We start from the raw sequence: 26422 nt of genomic DNA on the forward strand, positions 1-26422 counted from the left end.
TCCCAAGGGAATTTAAAGTAATAATAGAATCCATGATTTGACTAGGATTTGACACTCTGGACCCTCTGCCTGTTCTGTTACTATGAGAGCAGCTGAAATGTCCTTTCCGTTTAAAGTTACTTTAGAACTTTTCTTTTAATGGGGGAATTGTTAACTGACAGTACTGGAGACTCTTAAAAATAAAACTGAGTTCTAGTCTAGTATAGGTCTGTCTGGATATTAATAGCATAGTCTATTTAAGAATTAATGCTCATTACTGGATTTGAAGGAGGAGTTCCTAAACTCTCCTCTGAGATGCTCTTCTGTTTAAGTATTTATTGCTTGTGAAAGGTATTTGTGTATTTTCATTGATGTTGTATCTGAGTTACATTTTATTAATTTTGACTTTTCCAAGATAGACATTGACCAGTTCACCAATTATCCAGAAACACCTTTCAGCCTGTGTGTAATGTGGGATATTTTTAGAAAGGGTGTCCGACCCTCTACTATTATGAGTAGAATATAGTACGTTACTTTAAGTAACCAAAAACTTCCTAGGGAGTTAGAGATACCATCAACATGATATATTAGTTAATTTTATATTAGAACTAGTTTAAGAGCCTTCGTGTCTGGATTGCAACATCAGATAATCATATTTGGTGTTTGCTATTCTAAATCTGTCATTCGCAGTCTTGTCTTTTGCCTGATTTTTTTTTTTTTCAGGGAAATATAAAGTTCTCTGGGGGAGCGAATAGGAGAAAAAGCCCTACCTTTCCCACAACAGTCTCCCTACCCTTAACATTTCTATTTATTTTATGGTATCAGAAATGACGAGTATTAATTCCTGAAATACTGTTTCAACCTTACATTGACTTAGACAAATAACACCTATTATGTGGAAAAACAAAAAAGTTGACACTTTGATTTTATGTGATGGCAGACGAGGGACTCTGAGACTGACTCTCTCAATTTCCTATTAAAACTCATGAAAACAAAGAAGATGATGAACAAACAGAGGATCACCAAACCTTGGTTTGACAGTCACCCTATTGCCACAATTTAAGATATCCACAAACTATAAAGTTGATCGACCGGACTGGAAAATACAGTTACTCACTGGCCAGTAGTAAACAGTTAGAAATAAAGTATGGAAATTGAAGTATGGAAGTATGGAAATTGATTCTTTTTCTTTTTTATAATGTCTACCCCCAAAGTTTTGAAATTTGTGTACTTTACCAACTAGAACAGAGAATGAATATTTTAATACAGGGCTGTGGCTACTTTTTGAGGCTGTTAAGGAGATAAAGTAGCTCTTGTTTACATTCTCTCCTCCTAAGATTTCTGTTAACCAATCTCCATTTAATAGGCCAACGAGATCAGCTGATTGTCTCCATTCCCTTTCTGTGCCCATGATAACCTGACCTTGTTCCTAATAGGCCACTAGCTAAGGAAATGGGCACAATTCCCTTTGTCTTGTCTTTCAGTTGAATGGTACGATTATCATGAAACAATTGTTTATTCCCAGATCAGTTGTTCTTATTACAGGATTTGATTAACTTTTACTGAACTGATGAATTATACAAAAAGATTGTGTTTTTTAAGCAAAGTTGGGTGCTTTGGAAATTTTCAATAAATGTGAGTCACTGGTGAGATGCCTATAAAAAAAATTGGGACGAAATCATAAAGCTGTAGAAGCAGTCTGTACTTGGATTGCTTAAGATTTTTTCAAGTGTTGAAGTTGGGCTGCTTTAGGAAAACCTAACCTAGAAACCATACATGATTAATCACATGCATGGTTGTGCAGAAAATATGACACAGGACTCCAGTTAGTGGTCCCATAGTTAAAACAGAAGCTTTGCTCTTTCATTAGTAGATTAGGAAATGTTATATGTGCAAGTATATTCGAGACATATATGAAAGTATATTCGAGACATATATGAAAATATGAATTATTAAGTCATATGTGTGTAACTTAAAACTGTCCTACATAATTTTACTTTAAAGTCAACTTTATCTCTTTCAGTCAATTGGTCTATTGCCAGCCTTAATTACATTGATAAGAGGGCTTCCATTGTGTCTGTATTTTACAGCCAATTTGGAGACTGGATCTGACAGAAATAAAATAAGCAGAAACAAGTGGGGAACTGATGGTCGAGTAGAGTAGAGCATTGACCTAGGGAGGTGCTGTTCAAGGAAATTGCTATTGACAGTGGCACGGGCCAGAAGGATACCATGATAGTCTTTGCTGAAGAAAGAATCCCTCCATTTGTTCACCAGAGCTGGCATAAAATAATGGATGTATAGGCATAGCCACCTTGGATGGTGGCCTTTGGGAACTTGTGCACTCAGGTTGTCTGTATGCATGTGGACTTATATTCCTTATTATATATTTTATATGTTATATAACTTACTCCCTGTTCTCCATCACTGCATTTTCTTCCCCTGCTTTAGCCATTATTAACAAAGTGGTTATTTAATTTATTTATTTCTTGCTGTCTATCACCCTTGTTATAATATAAGCTCCATGATGGCAGGGAACTACCTTGCTTTTGAATTCCCTGGCAAATACTTGCTTTTGAATCCCTCGCCAAGTAACTTGTCAAATAAACTAACTCTAGGTAAGAGAGGGACCTTAATCCCAAAATAAAGACCAAGAGTACCTTTAGCATATCCAAGGTCTGGATGTGTGCTTCTATGAGGGTAAGTAAAGGGGAAGTTACCCCAGCAAACCTTTGCAAAGGCTCTTCAGAATGACAGAAAATGGCGGTACAAGAAGTCTCAGAAGAACAGTTTTACCTTTTAAAATGATTTATTTACAGAGACCAGGAAAACATTACAAAAAAGCCTCTTTGGAGTTCTCAAAAAGTCTGAGTCATGATCTCTAAGAAATCTGAAACGGAAAGCAAAGAGCTGAGATGAAAAAATGTGAGAAGATAACAGGGGAGCGACAGAAGGGAAGTTATTGGTGGGGGCACAACAAGAGAGCATCTTCACGAGCGATACTGAAGAGTGAGGCTGCCATTGTGAAAGAGTGTCCAGTGACATGAAAGAAGACCCATGTGATGCTTTGCAAGAATGCAGAGAAAAGGAAGAGGAGTGGAAACAACGGGTGAGAAGACAATAGGTATGGAGGACAAGATTTTAACAAAAGACAAGAGATTTTCTTCAGCAAAAAAAATGGAGCAGAGGCAATGATCAAAGATAGACTTGATGAAAAGTTTTCTGAGCCGAGAAGGTCTGGCTTTGTAGATAAAAGGGTTAAGTTCTGGATAATATAAATGAAAAGAAGGTCACTCCTGCTATGTGTTGGTAACTTAGTCCATATAAAAGGAAAGGGGCATATTTTAGAAGTACCCAAGCAGAAAGATAGATACTGTATAATATGGAACAAAAGTTAAACAGACTTAGAGTTCTTCTCTGTAACAAGTAAACTATAGAGTTTTTAAATCATTTTTATACTCACAGTTATATGTGAAAGCAACAACAACAAAAAGACATTTTCAAATATTAAAACACTTAAAAAGTGTACTATGGGTACTCTACTTTTTAAAAATTTTCGTGATAAAACCAACTCAGAGGACTAATACTTGAACCAAAAGTAAGAAGACATTGAAAATAATGAGACATCGTGAAATGCAAATCATGACTGGAAATTTGGTTACCAGAACTGAAGCTAGATATGTACTGTAGAAAAAGCTATAGGACTGTAGATGTGTAGCTTCAGATTATGTTAACATCTGAAAGAGGTAGAGAGTCAAGAGCCTATAAGAGATCTTAAATAAGTAATTGTTTTGCCTCAGGAAGATTTAAAAGATAAAAGCTCCTGGTGAGAGTGATATTTCCTACTCCATTGCCTTCATTTATTGTCAGTGTACTGTTGACTCACCATATACATATCTCTTCTGAGAAAAGTTTGCCAAGGTTTGCCTACAGGCCAGATGGATAGCTCCATCAGGATGGTCCACTTGTACCTCCTTCTCAGCGTGTATAACACTGAACTCCTGGGGCACCTGGGTGGCTCAGTGGATTTTGTGTCTGCCTTTGGCTCAGTTCATGATCCTGGGGTCCTGGGATCAAGCCCCTCCTGAGGCTCCCAGCTCAGCAGGGAACCCACTTCTCCCACTCCGGCTCCCCCTGCTTGTGGGCACGCATGCACTCGCTTGCTCTCTCTGTCAAATAAATAAAATGTTTTTTAAAAAATTTTTAAATTAAAAATAAAACTGGACTCCTGCTCTCTACTCAAATATTCTGTGGTCCTGAGTTCCTTAATAAAACTTCAGCATCGTCATCCAGTTACCTGGGCCTCAGCTTTAGAGTTTCTCATCAGTGTCCCCTTTCAATCTCAAAGGTGTACTCATTTGGACCATAAATTGCAGATAACTTGATCATCTTTGTCTCTTTTCTTTCACTTTCACCTTGTATCCAAACAAATACTAGGTCTTTATATTCTGCTTTCTAAATGTATCACACTTCTCCTTAGCTTCAGTACCAGTGCCCTACTTGAAATTGCTACTGTCTCTCCCCTGGGTGAGAGACAGTGCCCTACAGTGAAATTGCTACTGTCCCTCCCTCATGCATTTGTTGGAGGAATTAAATAAGGTTACGTATATGAATTTAATTAGTATAGAGTCTTGTACTTAGTAGGCATTTAACAGATAACTAACAATGATGGTACAACTCAAAACCCTTCTTTTCTTTGTTGCCCTAAGGATAAATTCACAGAGTCTTTAACTTGAATTATGTGTCTGCATTTTGGTTTCTCTAGCATCATCTTTCACATCACCCCAGCCTGCACTGTGTGCTTTAGCCCTTCAACTATCAATTCTCTTAACATACCATGTTCTCTTAGTTCTAGACCTTTGCTGCCTGGAGACAAAACAAATCCCCCTCCCACCACATCCCAAATCATATACACACACACACACACACACAATTTGCCTGATTGGTTCCTGGTTATCTTTTAGGATTCAGCTTAAGTATTACATTATCTGAAAACTTTTTCCAGTATCCTTGAGTCAGACTAGGTGTCACTCTTGTATGTTCTCATGGGACTGTGCATTTAACCACTGTTGTCCCATATAGCACATATATATAACATTCCTCCAAAGAAGCTTGCGATAAACCCTGTGAAGGCACAGGCTGGGTCTTATTCATCACTCTTACATGACACTTAACAATCTGTCTAGAAAGTAATCTAGTAATAAGTGTTCAAATTAGGCATTGCACTGGAAGAAATCTATCCTGCAGAAGTAGTGCTGTGTAGAGATGAAGAGAACTGTGGGCAAAATCTGTCTCTCAGCTTTATCATCTGAAAAAATTCTTGAAAAGACTTAAATGTTCACCAGTAACCATCAAGGAATTGGTTGGATACACTGTGTTCAGAAAATTTTTATAAAGTTTAAAAAGATGCCCACATTAGCATGTATTTTGTAATAAAGACCATAGGATTGGTAAATTCTGAGGTTTTAGCTCAAGTTTTTATGCACTCTGCCTTTCACATTCCACAGAGAAAATACAGACTCACCTGAATTAAAGAAGTTATAAATGATTAAGTGAAATAAGGAAGAAGTACTTGGTATACGGGAGCTGTCTGCTGATTGATCATTAAAAATTGTGCTAGAGAAGGTGACAGTTATGAGAAGTTACATGTAGTAATTGAGAGGCAGTTAGGGACAGATTTAAAACTAAACACTCTGAGGAAAAAGTGATCGATCTTTATGGGAAAATTTTTGCTTTAGGAGAGTCATCTTATATTCACTGTTTTCTTCTTTTAAGATCAATAGGAGTTTTGGGTACTTGAGTATAATTTGTTGTGGGTATAGTATTTCATTTCAGATTACATTCAACTGCACATAACAAAAAGCATGCTACATAAGCTTCCCAAGAAAGCCAATTATTTTTCTTAGGTACAAGTTTCAAAGTAGTAGGTAGTCTAGGACTTGTGATTTGTTCCATGAGGTTGTGAAAGGACCCTTTTAGCTCTCAGCTCAGCATTAGCCTATGGTAGTTTTCATGGTCTCAAGATTGTGCCTGATTCTCTAGACGTTGCATTGTGTTCCAGCCCGGAAGGGGTAGGAGGAGCAAAGGATGAGAATTATGCCACTTGAGTCTCTGACTTGTATTAGAAGCTCCACTTGCTGAATTCTAATTATATTTCAGTGGCCGGGACTATGTCACGTGGCCACATTAAGTATGGAGAATCAAGGGCTTTTAAGCTAGGATTATTGTCTTCCTGAGTTTTTGTCAGGAAAGGAGAATATGAGAATGGCTATTGAGTAGGCAACTAGCATTATCTGCTCACTGGGTTCATTAACTAGATGACTCAGGCCAGCTACCATATTTTCTGATCATTGACAACTCTTCCCTGCGCTCTTCCGCTCGGACTGGAGTTGTATTCTATGCACTGTAGAAACAGGTCTTCACTGAATAAATCAGTCCTGGGTGCTAGAAGCTTCTGAAAATTTTCTTTTCAAAACTCTCCTACCAGTTTGGTAGAAAAATCGTATCTAACACGATTATTAAAAAAACAGCTTTTCCATTTATTCCAAAACCAAGACAATTAGGTATTGCAAGAGTAAGAATTGGGAGAGAGATAAAGTAGAAGCATATATGTCCTCTTGGGATTTGGGGTATACACATATTAAGAAAATATAATATTCTTGAACATTTGTTTCTTGGTGGCCTATTTAGGATCATGTTAAAAGATACTTGTTCCTTGGTTCAGAGAGTCAGCCATTTAATGACAGATTTATTTTGTATTCCTGCCTTTGTAGCACTGTCCTGGGATATAGTCATGTTTTCCTTCCCCTTTGATTTCTTGTTTTTGTTTTTTTTGTTTTTTTTTCTTTCTTTCTTTCTTGCTCAGCACCTGCATAGATAGAGTGTCTTCTTAAAGTAGTCTATGACTTCGACTGCTTATATTGCTTACCTTTAAATAAAATCCTCAATCCCTTACCTGAAATCTTTTGTGAATTCAGAATTTTTAATTTTTAAGAACATAATATGCATATATGGCATATTACATAAATCTTTCAGTCTGGGACAGGGCTCATTAAATAATTTAAAATTTCTGGATATTTAGAACAAGTGGAATAAATAATTATATGCGGTTTCATGTCAGTTCAGTTTAGGTTTTGCCACCAAATGAGTTTTGAAAAAACATGATTTTCAGAGTTCTTCAGATTTTGCAGGTAGAGATTGTAGATCTATATTATGAGATAATTAGTTTAAGGTAATTAGTAGCAAATTCCCTAATAAAGAGACAGTATGGGAGAAAGCACTATAACTCTTCTGACTGGCATTGGATTGCTATTACATCATGCTTAAGTACCTCGAATTTTCTTTGTCCTGATTCCCATCCCTTCCAAAAATTGAAAACTGTCTATCTTTCAAGAAATTTTTGCAAGTCGAGTGGTGCTGTCTCTTCACCCCCTGCACCACGTTCAGGAAGCACAGAGGTATTTCAGTGCTAACTTTTCTTCTTCCTAAGAGTCCTTTCCTGGACTCTGCTTGCCTATTAGTGCTCTAACTTGAGTGTACAGTATGCTTCCTCATTATCAGAATTAAAAAAGGAATTCTTATTCCTTTCTTGCGCCTCCTGAAGTAATACTGTTTATAACTTTGCATTAGGCATTTTAAAGTTTATGACAGGCATCTTTAAATAATATAACTGTATATTAATTCTTTTTACATTTTTACCGTCATTTAGAGATTTGAAGAAGCTATTTATCAGTAGGCTACCATCATTCTCACATCTTGATTTCTAAAAGATTTACAATGTAAATGGCTTTTGTCCCCTTAGTCCTTCCAGGGCATGGTACCTTAAATCATTCTTATCATCAATTTTATGTGAACTTGAAAAGAATTTTCCTTCCGAGGCCCTTATAATTAGTCTGCTGTGATTTTGTTTCTAGGTACAAAAGTCTTTTAGATTTTATTAGCTTTAGAGTTTATCTGTGGAAGTGGCTGAACAGACTGCATTGAAAATGATAGTTTTAAGTTTTATTTCTTCAAAAGCAATGGTAAAGAAGTTATGCGTTCAGTGAACACCTGCTAAATTGCCTGGTTAGTCTGTGTTTTAATTGCCTCTCTATTGTTTATACTTTAAATCAAACTTTCTTAACTAGCTATGTGGTTCTAGTTTATTGTCAGATTATTACACAGTGAATTAAGTTTATACAAGGCGTTGTAGTTGTGTGGTTTGTCTAATGAAATTATTTTTTATTTTTTTAAATTTAATTTAATTAATTTATTTGACACAGAGAGAGAGAGTGGGGAGCAGAGAGCCCGATGTGGGGCTCGATCCCAGGACCTTGAGATCATGACCTGAGCCGAAGGCAGAGGCTTAACCCACTGAGCCACCCAAGTGCCCCTGTCTAATGAAATTAAAGCGATTTTGTTTGTCGCTTCCAACCTCTTACAGTTCCCTTACCAAGGATCATAATTAGGGGAGTGCAGAAGATGGACAGGAAAAATATGTGCCCTCTATCTGTTGGATCGAGATTTTTTTTGTTGCCTTACAATGTGAAGGCAGAGTTCGCACGGGGACTACCAACTGTAATCTGGGAAGGATTATAGTAGTTTCCACTTAAACTATTTGGAAATGCATAACTTCATAGAACCTAAGAAAAACTCCAGGAAGGAGATGAGATCGTGTCAAAGGAAAGCTGACGTTGGTTTGATGTATCTGCCAGATGTTGCAAATCTTGAGTGATTCTCTTCTCTCACTGCTGTAGTGCTACAGGTGCTCCCCCCGTGTGTTGGGAGTTATATAACGCACTATGAAAGAGAGAAAGCAAATATCCGCAATACCAGTAATTTTTTAAGGTGTTGGGGTTGGGGGAAGTGATGATTAAATGACAGTCCTTAGTTGTTGTTTTGTTTTGTTTTGTTTTTTTCTGGTTTCTTGCACACTCAGTCCTCTGTTCTCTCTCTTCTTTTCTCCCCGTGTCCATCATGTCTTCTGAAATTGCTGAGATAGAGCTGATTAATAACTCAAAGCAGTTCACAGCATAGACTGAAGTGATATGACATATTTCAAAGTCTTCCATTCTTCTGAACCAGATTTTTTTTCCTTCTAAATGCAGATTAATAAAGCGTGCACTACAAGAGGAACAAGGAAAAGGATTTTAGTGAAGGTATCCTGATCCTGAAAAAGTCAGGAAGGGCTTCAAGCCCATCTTGGACTTCAGAACACTTCACAACTTTGTGGTAAAAGAAAAATTTTAAATAGAGCCTTTGGACTTATTTATTTCATCCTTATTTAGAGAGTAGCATTATTTTATTATTTTATTTTATTTTAGGCAAATATTGTATGTGAAATTAGGCTACTTTTCAAAGTAAAGCATACCTGGGTTTTAGGTTTTTTTGTAGGTACTGAATATATACTCAAAGTATTATAGGTAGTTGGATGGCTTGTGTGTTTTTCTTCGAAACGTGTTCTTTATCCCTTGTGACATTGTGTTTGCCTTCACTGTGAGTGATGTTTTCTCTAGTGTTTTGTATCTTCTTCAGTCGGTTCATTGGATTGTAGAGGAGAATGTCTTTCCCAGGACCAATATTGTGTCTAAAAGTGTTTTGAAAATAGAAAGTGGTTTGTGTTTTGTTGTTTCCATATTTTTACTTCTTATATAATGGCTCACTTGCATGGAGAGATACAGCACCCATAAAAAATTGTTATTGTTGTTTTTTTCTTTTCACCTGAAAAACCTCACAGAGGCTAGATTTCTGTTGTTGACAAAGATGTACAAAGTGAATACAAACGTATTTGCCGTGTCTGTCTTTAGTAACAAAACAACTTTATTTTACTGCATTAACTTTTAAGGTCTTTTTATTCATGAAAATCAGCCTGTTTATGTACTACGTGTTCCTCCAAAGTTACAGCATTATAGTTATTGGAGAAATGAAATGTTCTCCCGGTAGATGAAAATTACATTTTGATTGAACATCATTTCTTATGCAGTCACCCATAAATATAATGCCTTCTGCTGTCTTTTTAGAAAATGGCTACAGATGTGATTTCTGAATTGACAAGAAAATAGAACATCTTAATGTTTTAGGTAAAACAGATGGTATTTTTGTTTTAGGCAAAACTCCCTCATAGTGAAAGCGACTTAATTGGTGACAAGACTCTTGGGGTCAGCCAACTTATATACAGCTTTCGTATCTGTTTCTTATTATTATTGCTTTAATATCAAAGGTTTTAGGATAGTTGGAAAGGAGTATTTATTCTCGTTACTGCTATTTTCTGTTAGGCCCTGGAAATAGATGTAAGATTTTTCAGGCTTGTTTTATTTACAAAAGTTGTGAAATTGCATGTTGTTTCTACTTTGGTTATATTTTGGCTTTTAGAAGTGCTTTCCCCATTCCTGAAATATGTAGTTGTACTTTTTGACAGTTAACACCTTATAATAGTATTGAATTGCAGCTATAAAGAGTATTTGCCCCAATAAATTCTGGTAATGTTTATATACTAACTCTTTCGTTTCCATACATTGAGCTTTCAGCAGATTTCATGATCGGGTGCCTAAAAAGAGCACAGTATTGTGAAAGGAGCTCTGAGCTGAGAGTCGGGCTCAGTCTAGTCCCACCTCTGGCACTAACCATTTTTTGGAAACCTAATTTCATTTACTGCACATGCTGGGAGAGAGTGGCCTGAAGTACATGATTCCTAGAGTTGCAGCTAGCCTCCGTTGGTTTTCTTGTCTGTTAAAAACATAAATTGCTATAAAGCATACATTTGGATAAACGCTAAGGAAGGAAGTTTTTGAGTAGAAAACTCAACTGTGGAAATTAAGCAAGCTTGTCCAATAACTGGGACATAGGAAACTATTTTCCAAAATACCACCACGATTGCAAAATGGAGACTTATTACAGTAATTCCCTTCCTATCACCTCTTAGAAAAAGTTAGAACTTACTGAAAGAATAGCTTGTGTTATCATTATAGCAGTTCAGGAAGGTAGTCCCAATTTCATCTCAAAGAAACTCCTTTAAACCACAGTGTAGCCATTGGAGGTGATTAGAAGGTCTCCGAGTGAAGACTCTTTACTGGGGTGGGCACAGAGCCTTCTGATGAACCCCAGACCAAGAACCTTGGGGACGTGGGGACTCTGATGGGACTCTGAGTGCTGCATATGGCGCGTCTTTTAGCACATACACCTTGAGTGTCTCCCCCAGAAAGGTGCCTTGAAGCCTGACTGCTTTAATGTAAATCCTGGCTCTGCACTTGAGTGGCTCTGCATCCGTGAGCAGGATATGGAACCACTCTACACATCTGTAAAATAGGCATGATTCTGGGACGGCATAAGTTAGTTAGGAAACTGAATGGAGTTAATCCAAGTGACGTACAGACTGAATGCTAGACAGTGTTCTAAAGGCCAATTAAGTGCAGCTGTTGGTGTAATTGGTATTATTGTTAGTGTTTTTACCATTATATCTGAAAATCTCCCTACCACCTGCCAAGTCAAATTTACTGTATTAAAAATAGCAAAATTATTTCTTTATATAAAGTGCTATTTGTGAATTACTGCTTTGTCTCTTAGTATTATAAACAAGCATAATTCTCTACTCAGTAATATTTTCTAACAGACAGCATTCCAGAATTTGCATTTAACAATCACATACTTTTCATCTAAATGAAGATCTTTGATTAGAAATATTTTGTAGATTCCTTGGATTTGAGATAGAAGGTATTCTCAGAAATTAAATTCTTAGTTGACAATAGCAATTTTAGGCCCCGCTATCATGTTGTTTCATGAAGGCAGCTTCTTGTTTGGATTCAAGCTCATATGCAGTGCACTTGTACACTTTGCTTCTGAATCTTGTCCTTGGACAAATGACTGCTGATAGAATGGTAGATTCATAATATTTTTGTCCCATGAATTTTAAGAATGTTATTTCTCCTAAATGTAGGGGAAAATGGTGAAATACTGTGTTAGGAAGATCAGGTAACATTTATGTCCTCCTATATTCAAATATAGTCCTAATTTTTATTGCAGAGAAAAAGAGTGTTCTTTTCCTTAGTGTTCAATTTTTTTTGCCTCTTAGATGAGACCATATTTGCTATTTAATCAACTGGAGGCTTTCAAAAAGCATAATTTTTTTATTTTTCCCCTTACAAATATAAATTCTATTATCTGGTAATTGCAGAGAAGCAAGACTGTTACTGTACATTTTCCAGAGAAGTTTTTATAGGGAAACAGTTAAATATTTGCCTGTATAAGAAGGCTCCTATTTTTATAAAAATGGAAAGGTTTTTAAACTGGGAGGCCTTGGAACTTCTCTGAAAAATCTTGTGTATGTGTGCATTTCTCCGGTGAATGCAGTCTGTATGAGATACTCAAAGTTAGAAAATAAACAGAATTTTAAAAGGCGAGGAATAACCACCTTATTCGCTGTAAGGGCCTATTGGTCATTTGCTTCTCACAAAGTACAGGTTCAGGAATTTCCTTGTTTTCTTCGTAGTGTTTGCTGGGAGCACCTGCACTGAGACACTGGGTTTGGGGCACATCAGACCTGGCCATCAGTAGATGAGGAAGTGGGAAGGCACCCTCCCTGGAAGAGAGGGCCAGAGAGCTGGATACACTTCCTTTCAGTCTTTGCTTGGGCCCAGTTCCAAGGACCCCAAGTGTTTCCTTATTGATCTTTGCCCATCCCCACTCTGCCCTCCTTTCCAGCCCTCAAGATTTTCTTTTACGTATTTGATGGTAAAAAGTCTCAGTCTTGGTGATATGAAGCCACAGCTTAGCCCTCATTTTCAAGAGGAATAGTATAACCTGATGCATTAGTTTCCTCTCGCTGGTTTAACCAATTACCACAAACTTAGCCTCTTAAAAAAGCACGCTTTTATTGTTTTTACAATGTTGAGGATCAGAAGTCCAAAGTCAGTTTTACAGGCCTAACCAGGTGTTGGCAGGGCTGGTTCCTTCTGGAGGCTCTGAAGGGAGAGTCTGTTTCTTTGCCTTCTTCATCTTCTAGAGGCCACCTGCATTCCTTGGCCTGTGGTCTCTTCCCTGTGTATTCCAGCCTCGTGGTTCTGTTGTCACATGGCCTTCTTGTCAGTTGGACCTCCTTCTATCTCTTTTATAAAGACTCCTGTGATTATATTGGGCTCTGCTGGACAATCCAGGAAATCTCACTATCCCAAGATCTTTAATTTAATCGTATTTGCAAAGTCTTTTGCCATATAAGTTACTCATACGTTCTGGGGATTAGGATGTGGACAGTTTGTGGGAGGGTGGGGGGATTGTGGTAAATTTTTCTGTCTACCATACCTGGGAACCTAATTTTTATATCCAGTGGATAAGTAGATTCTGAGTTTAGAATAATTAAGAAGCATCAAGATAAAGCTGTGTAGATGTTCCTCAAGCACCTCAAGTTCAAGAAGTCTAAACCTGAATTTATCACCATCTTGAAACTTACTCCCACTACACATCCTTAGGTGTTTGATCCTGGTTAATGATACTACTACCATGTCTGTCCCCCTCTAACTGGAAACCAGGAGTTGCAGAAGATTTATTTTTCTCTGGTTTTACTCAGCCTTTTCCAAGGAATCCAAAAAATCTACTGATAAGATATCTTCCTGAGATATCTTCCTTCTTTTTGTGTTTCTACCACTCCTGTAACTTAGGTTTTCACCTTTCCTGCCTGGGCTATTATAGCTAGCTAGCTATTTGCTTGGTCTTCTGCTTTTAATTCTAACTCCTTAAATCCTTCCTCTAGCTAGCAACTAGAAATATCTGTTGAAACTGAATATGACCATGTTAAGCTTTCTAGTCACTCCGTATAACTTATATAATTGGGTCTCTTTTCCTTGTAATGATTTAAAGACACCCATTCCTCACTGTGACTTGAGATTTAACTCCCTTTCTAGCTCGTATCTTGGCATTTTAGAGTTTCACTTTACTGTGTAGATTTTAGTGGTATTGGCTGGTTTGTGTGTCCTGAAAATAGCATCCTTTTTCTTGTATCTATGCTTCTATTCTCACAGTCCCACTACGCAGACTGTATTTCCCTACACTGCTTTACCTGGCTATCCCTCCCCTGCCCCACTTTTAAAAAGTTGCTTATTTTCATTGTTGTCATATTTTTCCGGTTACTTTAAAAATACGTACTTTTTATGGAATAGGGTTTTACATCCAGAAGTATTAAAGAGTAGTTGCAGAATATTCACTCTTAATACCAGAATCTATAGAGGAAGTACCCTGTTAATTGTTTAACTTCTCTTCTGCTCAGTGTATTCTGTTGTTAAATATATCTGCAGAATTCTTTATTTCAACTATTTCTCCTTTGAGAATTCATTCTGTTTAATTTTAATGTATTCAGTTTCTGTGGTGAAATTGTTCACCCTTTCACCTACTTTATTCATATTTTTTTTCTTTCCTTAGAAATATGAATCATTATTTTAAAGTCCTACCAGTTAAACTCCAGTATCTGGATCATGTGGAGTTCTAATTCTTAATGTATTTTTCTCCTTGGTGTTTAGTCATGTGGCTCTGTCTTTGCGGATGTCTCAAAATTTCATATTAAGTTGTAGACGTTGTGTATGAAATTCATGTAGTCTCCAGAAAATATTTTCTTCTGGAAAGCAGTCTTCCTCTAATCTAGCACTTTGCTCAACTGAGGCTAATTCATGTCTTGTTCTCTAGCTCTCCAAGTTTTCAGTTAATAGTCTTGCATATTCCGTGGGCCCTCCTCCCTGGTAGGTTCTGAAATGTCATGAGGGGGCACCTGTGTGGCTCAGTGGGTTGAGTGTCTGGCTCTTGGTTTCGGCTCAGGTTATGCTCTCAGGAATGGAGCCGCATGTTGGCCTTTGCTCTCAGAGGGGTGTCTGCTTGAAATTCTCTCTCCCTCTCCTTCTGCCACTTCTTGCCCCCACCACTCTGTCTGTCTCTCTCTCTAAATAAACCAATCTTTAAATAAAATGTCATGAGATGTCTCTGGCCTACTTTTCATCAGCTTTCTGTTTAGGGTTTAAACTTCCCTTTCTGTGCAGCAGCCTAGTGTTTGACACATGTACTGATGAGAAAGCTACATGTATACTTGAAGCTTCCTGTGTCCTCACCAAATGCTTTTCAGCTTTTTGCTCCCATAAGACCCTACTCTGGGCTTTGCATGGAACTCAGCTGTTCTTGTTCTGAGAATTGGCATGCCCCAGGGTAAAACTGGCTAGAGAAGAAAGCTCACTTCTCTGAAATTCTTTTTTTTAAAAAAATATTCTATCTATTTATTTGTCAGAGAGATGGAGTACAGGCAGGCAGAGGGAGAAGCAGGCTCCCCCTGGAGCAAGGAGCCCAATGTGGGACTCGATCCCAGGACTCTGGGATCATGACCCCCAGGCATCCCATTCTCTGAAGTTCTTTACACCCCTCAGCAGTTTTCTCTGTTGCCTTCAGATGATTGCTGCGTCTATCTGGGTTTTCTAGCTGGCGAGTAGAGGTGAGAGCTCCTGCCTGTCAGCATCTCCATCTCTCTGAGATCTATGTCTCCTAGAAGCTGAAGCAGCATTTCTTTTTCAACTTCAGTTTGATAGTTGAAAAACGTTCAATTTGTCTACTTGGGTGTTTATGTTTCTATTGATTTGTAAGAACACTTTACAGATTTCCCAAATTTTCTTTTCTTTTTTTTTAAATTTATTCTTGAACCTTACTTTTAAGGTAGAAAATGTGTAAGCTTTTGTTATCAATTCCACTAAGCTTTCACTTTGCTATTTTTTTACTCTTCCAGTTAGGGAGACCCTTTGTGCCACAGAGGACGTATTTATTTTTTCTACTAATCTTATATCATTTTTTATGCTTCTACATTTTTCAATCTAGACCAGTGTTGGCATATTGTCTGAAAGTGCCTGTTTAACCATTTGTCTTGCCCATCTATTATTATCGCGATAGAATTATTTTGCTCCTTCTCCCAACAAAAGGATTTCAGTGTGATTTTGATTAGCATTGCATAAGATTCATGAATTAATTTGGGGATAGTTGGGATTTTTTGGCAGTCTTTTTTGTTTTTCTCTCCTAGGAAAGTATGTCTCTTCATTTATTCATTTTTATGTCTCCCAATAAAATATTATCATCTTCCTTATATACCATCATTTTGTGTAAAATTAATTTCCAATTTTGAATACTGTCCTGATTCTTAATCATCCTGCCATTTTTTGTGTGTGTCAGAATGTTCTGTGCGTACCTTTGTTGTGTTACCTACCCTATATATTGAACTTAACAGTTTCCGTCTCTCTCTCCTCCTAGATTATAGGTACTTCCATGACAGGAACTATGTAATCACATTCATAAGTTGATAACTTCACATTTCAGGAAGGATATCTCCTTCCTTCTCTCTGTCCTTTTTTTCTTTTTAAATTATTCATACACCATGTGGTTACTTTCTACATGTGTGTATTGTATGCACCTGAGCATTGATCTCCCCCCTTCCATGTTACCCTAACTCTTGTTTCAAGGAATCTTTGTTATCATATACATAGTTTGGTTAATTTCTCTCATTTAGATTTTTATATACCTTACACAGAAAAGCATTTAAGGTAGTTCAGTGACCTGGGTTAATTAAAACATTCACTCCACTGCCCAGTGTGATTCATGTACCAGAGTCCTTGGTCAGGACGCCAGGAGGATTTTGTAAGGAAAAGGAGAGATTTAATTGCTATTGAGATTCTACTTTGTGTCAGGTCTGAGCTATGTGATTTTCCAAGCATTTTATCATTTAACCCCAATAAGAGTCTTGTCTCCTGATTTTATAGATGAGGATATTAAGGCTTAGAGAAATGAAATACCTTGCCAAAAGCCTCTTAAATTCTAAGGCCCATGGTGGGGTTTTAAAAGCTTGAAGGTGTTTGATTTCAGAACCCAGGAATCACAGAACTCTGTGATTTTTGAGACCTGCCATGTCTCAAAATGGCTTTTTGTTTTTAGTATCTTGATTGTTTTCTCCCTAATGATGAACATGGTAAGAATTCTGTTTTAAACCGGGAAAACTAGGTGGACTATATCAGAAAGACTTCAAGTCTAGAAACTGAAATTTTTATAAACATATAAATCTATATATTTCCACAATCAGAAAATTCTTTAAGTTTGCTACTTTTCTTGCAGATTATGCTCCACTAATGAGACTACTTAGGGGAGATGAATACATTCCTATTTGAAATGAATTTTTTACGATGCTGTCACGGATTAAGAATCAGACACACTGAGATCTAGTCTGCTTTATTCTTCACTTTATCTGTGATCTTGGATCTGTCATTTCTCCCGTCTTTGAAAAGGGGCTAATTGTATAGCTTGTTGACCTTAAAAGCATTTTTTTGTGGAAGTAAAATAACTGAAATGAAAATGATCTGCTAAAATCATAAAGCCTCATACTAGTAGGCATTATTTATAAATGAAACATTCTCTTAGTGGGATTTTTCTGCATTACTCATTTATCAACTATTTATTGAATGTTATTCTGTGTCAGGTACTATACTAGGCACATGAAGTTACAATGATTTTTCATATAACCTAGTGTTTGCTTACTTGATATTAAACTGCACTTAAAGGATATTCGCAGATACTTCTCATTTTTATCTCCCTTGCACAGTCATAAATACATGTAATGCTTTTTAAATGTTTTCCTTGAATGTTGCTTTGCTTACCTCATATCGTGAGGTCATAAGATGAGCTCCTTAGTATATATTGCAAGATTTTTTTGCTTCACTGTTCCAGTTTATAAGTTTTCTTTTACAAATATAATATATTGAAATGCAAATAGCTTTCTGTGCATCCTGAACTTTCCAAAGAAAGAGGCTCCATGGGAATCTTTGGCATCAGTGAGGAGAGAAAATTCTTCACATGTAAATTTGGAACTAAGGAAATCTCCACAGGAAACCCCAGTTGTCAAAAAGGTGCTTATAAGCTTGACCTGTGAGTAAAATGGTTAAGAAGATGGCTAAGGGAGTAAAGTCAGGTTCAGAGTCTTGTTGTGCCACTTTCTGCTGGGAGTCTTGCTTGCATACCTATCCTCCGTTTCCTACCTGTCCAGTGGGAAAGATGAAAGGCCGTGCATTATAAGTTGACTCTACAGGCCACCGAGGGCTGGGCCACGCAGACAGGAAGCATGCTAAGTGGTAACTCCAAGGTCACTCTGACCACGAGGCATACCCCTGCTCTGCCCTTCATTCAGTCCTAGAAGGAAGCCCACTTGCTCATAGACTCTCGTTCATAGTCAGCACCGATTGGATTTGCCTTAAAGACAGAGTGCCACAGTTGTCTTTTTTAACATGACATGAATCATTTCTACAAAGGGGTGAGGGAATTCTAAATAGACTCGTCCTCGATAGAGTCTTCAAGGACAGAAGAACCACATTTACAATGGAATTCTGGTTCTTCCATAAAATGATTTCCAATTTGATATGAGTATGTAGATGTCCTTTCATTTTTCTCTCAAAGTAGATCATTATCTGTCATCTAATTTGATGGACAGGTCACATATGAATGCTTTGCCTTTGTGAGGTGAGGGTTGTTCCTTGTACACAGAGAATTGAGATCATTGCTATAAGCCCCAAGTTAATGGGGCCTACTGTCATGACGAGAGCAAGGAATCTGGATGTGATCTGGTGATAGATGACCCAGAAAGTGGGGAAAATCAAGGGGGCAAAGTCCAGAGCTTCCTCTATAGTCACTTACAGGATGAAATAGAAATCAACTATCCCCATTTTTAGGTTATAACTATTGCTCTCATCTTCTTTAGTGTGAACCAGATATTATTAATTTCTAATAACTGGGGTTGATATTTAGGATATTGAAACCCGTTGATTTCATTCACAGCAGATGGGTTTAAATGGACTCCTATTTAAGGATATTGGCAGAATAACAATTGTTTGACTACCAAACATGATAATAAAACCGAACCTTTAGTTAATTTTTGATTGTGTACTTATTTCTGAAGGAAAATATTTCATATGTGATTATACTTTCTCTGTACTCTACTTATAGTGTGTGTATGTCAGGTGAATTTATGCTGTGGTGCATTTGAAGAACCTGGTGTGAATCTCTAATTATGTTAAAAAAATGATTTTCTTAGTGCAGCGTTATACTCATTATATACTCTACACATTTAGTTTTTGAATAGATTCCTGGCATGATAATTACATAATCATTCAGTACAGTAGAAACATCATTATGGTCACATACTAATTAGCTACTAAAATGAAACAAAACAGAAACTAGTTCATAGTTTATTTTTAAAAGTGACTTAATATTATACAAAACCAAATGTATGGTTAAAATTATTATTTGCTTTAAGTGTGAATCTTTTCCACCCTATGGGCCATGGGACAGAACCAGTGTTCTGAATGCTTATTACCTAATTGATTGATTGGGAACGTGTTACATTTCATTACCAGAGCCTTACGACAAGCCAGGTGTAGTGGAGAATCCAACCAACCTACCAGTAGGAGTTCTAGGCTCAGTACCTGGGTGTGCCTTAGGGTTTCTGCTGGCCCGAGGCTTCCAACCATGTCTTAGAGTTCTTCACATAATACCTCTAAGCCTCTGGGAACATGAGGTTCAGCAGTAAATCACTCATTTCGGGGATGCTGGCTTGAACATCTTTGGTGCTGAGGATAGGTGATCCTCAACTGTTTTTCTTTCCCAGTGCACATTAGGAACATAATATTGTCTTGCTGGTAACAATGAATCCTGGTAGTTGAGATTCTCCAGGTGGGTTTGTAACAGGACAAGTCAAGTGAAACATGAGCTCTGATAGAGGGCAGTGGGAGGGTGCCAGAAGGTCGGCAGACCCTTCAGGTAAGTCTGTTAAGCATTGCCCTCACTATCCTTTTGAATTGCTTCTGTAGATAAAATAGGGTTTTGCCTAGTACATCAAGGCTTCAGTGTCCTTTGTAAATATGTTTTTGACTACATGGCTTTGGCCACTCTTCTCTCGTATACCTCTGGAATCTTGGTGAATAGAAGTGATGTAAGTTAGGTGGTGTGATCCTGATGCATACTATAAGCCATTAGGAGTTAGGGACATTTTTATTGCTGTATTGTTGCTTCTGATATCTCAGAATAATATTTCTATCATAAGAGCTTCTCCCGATAAACGACTAAGTCAGATATTTTATAGATTTTATGCTACGTTCTCTTTCTTTTCTTTTATGTTTTCCTGTTGTCCTTCACTTTCGTTTTGACCATGGCAGGTATCAATTTTATTTCTTACTCAATTTGCGATGCAATTGAAATACACAGAACATACATAAAAGAGCACGACAAAGCTTTCTGATACACTAAGCAAGCAATGCTAGCTTGTGTCTGCCATCTCTGACGTAGCCACTGTGGGTTAGGGGGTCAGGGGGAGATGGGGTTGCTATCGGACTATTCAGTTCTGTGTTCCTGCAGTTACAAATTTGTATAGGAAACCAAAATATTTCAATCAAGAAAATATTCAGTAATGAATCAGTGAATTACATTATTCAAACTTCCTCTTTGAAATAAATATCTTTTGATTTATTTGAAGATAATATGATTAAAATTGATCATAAAGTAAAATCATAAACTTTCAAAGACTGTGTATTTCATGATGACTGCGATATGATGGTCTAGAACACTTCTGCTCACAGGCAAAGCCTTGAAACCATGAGGATCTCCAACTGAGAATTCTTTGACTATCAAAGAAAGTAAGAGAGGACTTCAGGAAAAATGATGAAGTCCTTGAATATTTTTTACAAATGTAGTTATGTTTAAAATCATTATATAAAAATTAAATGTGTAAAGAATGTCATAATGTGCTAATATAAAATATTGTTGGAAAAAGTCTGCCAGAAACTCCAGTTCATTCATTTTTGTTCATTCTAAGAATTGCCTGTAATTTTAAATATTATCTAAACTTATTCTGCTGGTTTGTGTTGTCCTTTTCTTAGCTAGGCCCAATCAAATCTTTTTTTACCATTGTTTGTTATAAAATTTTAACCCCCTTTTTAAGTGAAGTTACTTCAAATGATCTTTTTTCCAGAACCAACTCTCTTGGGGAATAAGGACCCCATATACATAAAATATATATATGTGTGACTCTGTGTGGATAGCCATACATTTTTGTTGTCTTTTAGTGGTTTGAAATGAATGTCAGGATTTTAATTGAAATGAATTGTGGCTGAAGTACAAATAGGCAATGCATGTGTTTTCTTACTCAGAGAGCTTAGGCAGGGACCAAGAAATTAGTTTTATCAAGCTGATTGTTTTAGAAAGGCTAATAAAACCATGTGTTATATAGGTCATTTTCTGGGCCACAGAAATAACTTTATTATAGTTCTATTAATGTCTCTTATTTGTATGTATAACATTTATTCTTAGAAAGTGAATCATTATTTCATTACCGTTTGTACTGTGTGTTATTTGTGATGAAATTGTATGTTCTCCAAAAATTGTACCAGAATGTTCCTTATAAGCTCTCTTCATGTGTTGACTCTGTGACTATCTATGAGCTGAGTCCTTACACAGAGTGTAAAAAAAGTAGAAATTTTTTTTTTAAGACCTGAATAGTGAAGCAGCTGTTTTTGCAGGTATCTTGTGGTCTGTAACCCTTCAGAACAAGACCGAATCTCAGCTGGTCTCTGTGTATGTGAGTTCCCCCACAGCAAAAGTGTCTTCTGCTTCTGGAAAGCCTGTGGAAATTCAGATGAGTGCAGTTTGGAATACAGCAAGTACTATTTCACAGACAGCCTATGAGGTAGGTTTTTGCCCTAGATCTTAAAGAAGCATCATTAAAAAAGCATAGCCAGTATGTAGTTTATATATGTAGCCATGCCCCTCTTGAGCTGTCAGATTGGTGTATGTGAAGTGGTTCAAGTTGTGGATACCAGAGGGTTTAACTGACCAGTTATATGACACTAAAGGAAAAGAGATCCTGTGTTTCCTAGAATACTAATATCATTGTTAGTAGGTATATCATATATTATTACTAGTATGTTATTAGCATGTATATTCCATATCTTTGTAAGTATTGGAACTCTTTCCTGAAGTAATAAAGTCATCATTACTTAAAATATTTTGAATTTTTTAACTCAATTTAGTAAAAATTATGCACATTGAATTTGGGACAAATAACACCTTTTCTAAGTAATTTCAGTTACTTTCAGCTTTTCACCGCAGATGATGTGACATACCATAAAGGAAAGACTTCCTAACATATAGGAAGGTGCTTTTTTCCTGAGATACAACTATAGAAAACCAGGCCTGAAGTAATAGATGGTTTTATTAAAGTAATATTAAACTAGATCCCTGTGTCACTAGAAAAGTTGAATTTTTGGAGTCTTGATTGCAAGTTAAACTGTACTTCCGAAGGCAGAACCAATAGCTAGGAACTCTAAATGAGAATTACTTTGCTTGTTAAAAACCATTTCTGCGGTGGTGGGGTTATGGACATTGGGAAGGGTATGCACTATGGTGAGTGCTGTGAAGTGTGTAAATCTGGCGATTCACAGGATTCCCTGTACCCCTGGGACTAATAATACATTATATGCTAATTAAAAAATTTTTTTAAAAAGCCATTTCTGGCTGCTTTCATAAATTCACAGTCTTCTAGTTAGAAAGGAAAAGAATAATAGAAGTTTGGGTCTCAGATGTCGCAGGAGACCGCCTGTCTAGAAAAGGGAGGAGGAGCTCCTAGAACTACCTTCTGGTAGAGGTCACGTACAACCATGGGTGCATCCTCTGTGCTTTGTGCCTTGTCTGCTGGACCAAGGCATTAGATTTCCTGGATAAATGGAAATGTTGGATAGTCTACCCATAAATTCGCAAAACATCTTTATAGTAGAGTACTCTTTAAAATACGGTGGTTTTTTGTTTGTTTGTTTTTAACAGTCTTTTTTTTTTTAATTTCTTTTCAGCATAACAGTATTCATTGTTTTTGCACCACACCCATTGCTCCATGCAATCCGTGCCCTCTCCAATACCCACCACCTGGTTCCTCCAACCTCCTACCCTCCCGCCCCTTCAAAACCCTCAGATTGTTTTTCAGAGTCCATAGTCTCTCATGGTTCACCTCCCCTTCCAATTTGTTTTTGTTTCTACTAGATGTATAAATGCTTTTCTCTGATTATATTTCTCTTTTAAAAACTTTCTCATCTGTCTTTTAAAGATCTCTTTCCTAGTGCAGATACCACCACTCGGACTGAAAGTGTATACCATTTTGGAATCAGCAAGTTCAGACCCACATTTAGCTGAGTATGTCCTGCATAATGGTAACGTCAAAGATAAAGGAATTTTCAACATGAAGAATGTAAAAAGTACTGACGAAAATATAATTCTAGAGAACTCCTTTGTTAAACTTCGGTTTGGTCCATCTGGGCTTATGGAGGTATGTTCTGAATAGTTTTCAAAGTCATGAAAGGCTTATCACTTTTATTATAATGTGTGCAGATTATGTATGTAAAGAGGGGAAAGTTGATGCAAATAACATGGGAGAAAGAATGGATGAGCTATAGGTATCTGATTTTCGGGGTGCACTGTGACCACTTGCTCCTAACAAGTGTGGTCTGTGTGGTGTTGCTCCATGAACTGTTACTGGTCCACAAGATAAGCATAGAAGCTGGTACAGTTGAGAACAATGTTTGTGGAAACTCTGAAAGCACCACGACACAGTAAGTTTATGCCTGCTGAATCTAATAGTAAAAAATTTGAGTTTATATTTGGTCTATCACTTTAAATTTAATTGTCCTAGTAATTCACTGTTATAGTACTTCACAAAAATACTGGTCTGTGCATACTGGAAATTAAAAAAAAAAAAAGAAAATGTGCTCCTTCAGTACAGAAAGTTTTAGAAGCACTCGTCTACATCTCTTCATTTGTGTGTCTCTCTTCCTGGATGAAATGTGTTCTGACTTTTTGTTTCTGCTGTGAATGTTTTAAATTCAAAGGTATAAAAGTATACTTCTAAGTATTAGTTTTGGGTGTTCATCCAAGAATCATGAACATTAGAAGCAGAATGTTAGCTGTTTTCAGTCTGTCTTCAGGTTTGGTTTTTTTTGTTTTTTTTTTAATCAACATAAACATAGAACCAGGTGCAACATCATTAAAATCTTAAAAGTGAGTTGCTTTTAAACATCGTTTTTATCCTTAGGAAATGATAAATAAAGAAGATGGTAAACGTCATGAAGTAAAAGTGCAATTTTCATGGTATGGAACCACCAGTAAAAAAGACAAAAGTGGTGCCTACCTCTTCTTACCTGATGGGGAAGCCAAGGTAAGTGCCAATGAGCTGAGCTGTGATTAAGGATTTATTGAAAGAGTAATGAAGAAAAAAATAACGTCATCTCATTATTTGGTCATCTGTTTGGTATAGATGAGTTGGTTCCACTATTATATTTCCTTATTGGCACTTGGCAATTGGTAGTCTTAAGTGTTAGGTAAAAAAAAATAATTTTTTAGGAATTCAATAAGATGATATAATGAACAATGGATCTCCATGGAAAGAAGTCAGATTTGATGGAGTTCAGGTGTTGTGAGGGTGTTCTATACATATGTGGCATGGCATATAGACAGACATAAATTATCTAGCCAGAGGAGAAAAATAAATTGCCCAGTGAGCCATTTTTTTTACTTAACTTTCAACACTTAAAAAACAAAAAAAAAATTTTCCCTCCCTTTGACCGTAAAGGTGTAAAATATGCAAATTTTGGTACATTTTTGAAAATGCAGAAGACTGAAGAAAACAACAAAATTTACTAGCTATTCCAAAGGCCGTACAAACTACTGCCAACATTTTGATATATTTTTTGTTGTCTTACTATGCGTATCCCTTTCTCCCCCATTTTCAAGTTTTGCCTTCTTACATTTACATATTTTTTCATTGTGACAGTGCTCACAATCAGATGGTGTGTTCTTTGAAAGCACAATTTTAATATATACTGTTGTGATTAAAGGTCTGAGGATTCAATGTCTAATATGGTGACTATAGTTGATAACACTGTATTAATGGATATGCGGAGGGAGTAGAACTTAAATGTTCTCACACACACACAAATGTATATATATGTGGAAAAAAAGAATTTCCTGTTGTTGCATATGTAGATTTTCTCCCAATACTTCAGTACTGTGTAGCATTGTGATAAGCTTTCTTTGTACCATCCTTTTTATGCAGTGATGATTATTTCCTGAGAATAACTTTCTAGAGGAGTCATTTTGTGTCAGTGGATGAGGCCTTTAAGACTTGATTCATGCTATTTCTCTGTCCTATAAAGTGACTGCATAAATATTCGCTCCCACCAGCGTTTTTGAGAGTAGCTCTCTAATACACCACTCCAAGCACTGAGAATCAGCCATATCAAAAGCTTTTCCTATAATAATGGGTGAAAAATACTTTACTGTTAACATTTTGCGATTATTAGGGAAGCTAACCTTCATACTCTCTCCTATATCTTTTGTGAGTTTTCTGTTTAAGTTCTTTGACCATTCTTCTACTGGTACAACTTACGGATCTGTAAGCATTCTTTATATATGGTAAAAATTAATCCTTTTTCCTATATATAGCAAAGTGTTCCATCAGCGTGTCATTTAATTATTTTATGTTGTTATGGTATTTTTTAAATTTTTGTGTAGTCCGTTCTGTATTTTTTTCTTTAGAACATCTTCTTTGCTCTTCTACTTATATAGGTTTTCTCTACTTCAAGATAAGTTTAATTTTTTCCCCATATTTTGTTGTCTAGAGACCTGTCTCCTGCAAAAGTTACTTTTGTTCTACAATTTAGAAAAGCTTGCTAACCAAAATCAAATAATAGATTTTAAAGAATATAGCATTGATCACCCTGAGGAATCTAGTTTTTTGTTCTTTTGATTTTTTAAAATTAGGTAGAAATTAAAGGTAAACTATAGCTCAGAGTAGTCATTCCAGAAAGGGCAGTGGATCCTTATAAGCTGTATTAGTCTGTATTCACTTGGACAGGAATTTGGGGTTTTTTTTTATATGTGTTTTTGTTTTTTAACATTTATATTTATTTATTTGAGTGAGAGAGCCAGAGAGAGGGCACAAGCGAGGGGAGCAACAGAGGGAAAGGGAGAAGCAGACTCCCTGCAGAACAGGGAGCCCAATGCAGGGCTCACTCCCAGAACCCTGGGACCATGACCTGAGTGGAGGGCAGATGCTCAACCAACTGAGCCACCCAGGTGTCCCAGGAATTTGGTTTTGATTGACTGGGTTTTTTTTTTTTTTTTTTTTTTTTTTTTTTTTTTTTTTTTTTTTTGTTTATTTGACAGGCAGAGAGGCAGGCAGAGAAAGAGAGAGGAGGAAGCAAGCTCCCCACTGAGCAGAGAGCCTGACGAGGGGCTCAATCCCAGGGCTTTGGGATCACAACCCGAGCCAAAGGCAGAGGCTTTAAGCTACTGAGCCACACAGGTGCCCCATTGATTGCTCTTATACTAAAGGAAAAATGAAAGGTAGCTGTACTTACAGAATATTATTCATGGACAG

General features: G+C 36.8%; 1 protein-coding gene across 1 annotated transcript in view; it reads left to right on the top strand.

Annotated features, from left to right (window-relative positions):
• The window catches only part of MAN2A1 (mannosidase alpha class 2A member 1), a 168157-nt gene that overhangs the window by 97233 nt on the left and 44502 nt on the right, over positions 1 to 26422 (top strand). Inside the window, 4 exon segments of the mRNA XM_045087157.1 lie at positions 21519 to 21561; positions 21563 to 21685; positions 23096 to 23314; positions 24077 to 24199. Of these exon segments, the coding sequence (XP_044943092.1) occupies positions 21519 to 21561; positions 21563 to 21685; positions 23096 to 23314; positions 24077 to 24199 (508 nt within the window).

This window comes from Mustela putorius, unplaced genomic scaffold (assembly GCF_011764305.1).
Source record: "Mustela putorius furo isolate JIRA1106 unplaced genomic scaffold, ASM1176430v1.1 tig00001063_pilon_pilon_pilon, whole genome shotgun sequence".
NCBI lineage: Eukaryota > Metazoa > Chordata > Mammalia > Carnivora > Mustelidae > Mustela > Mustela putorius.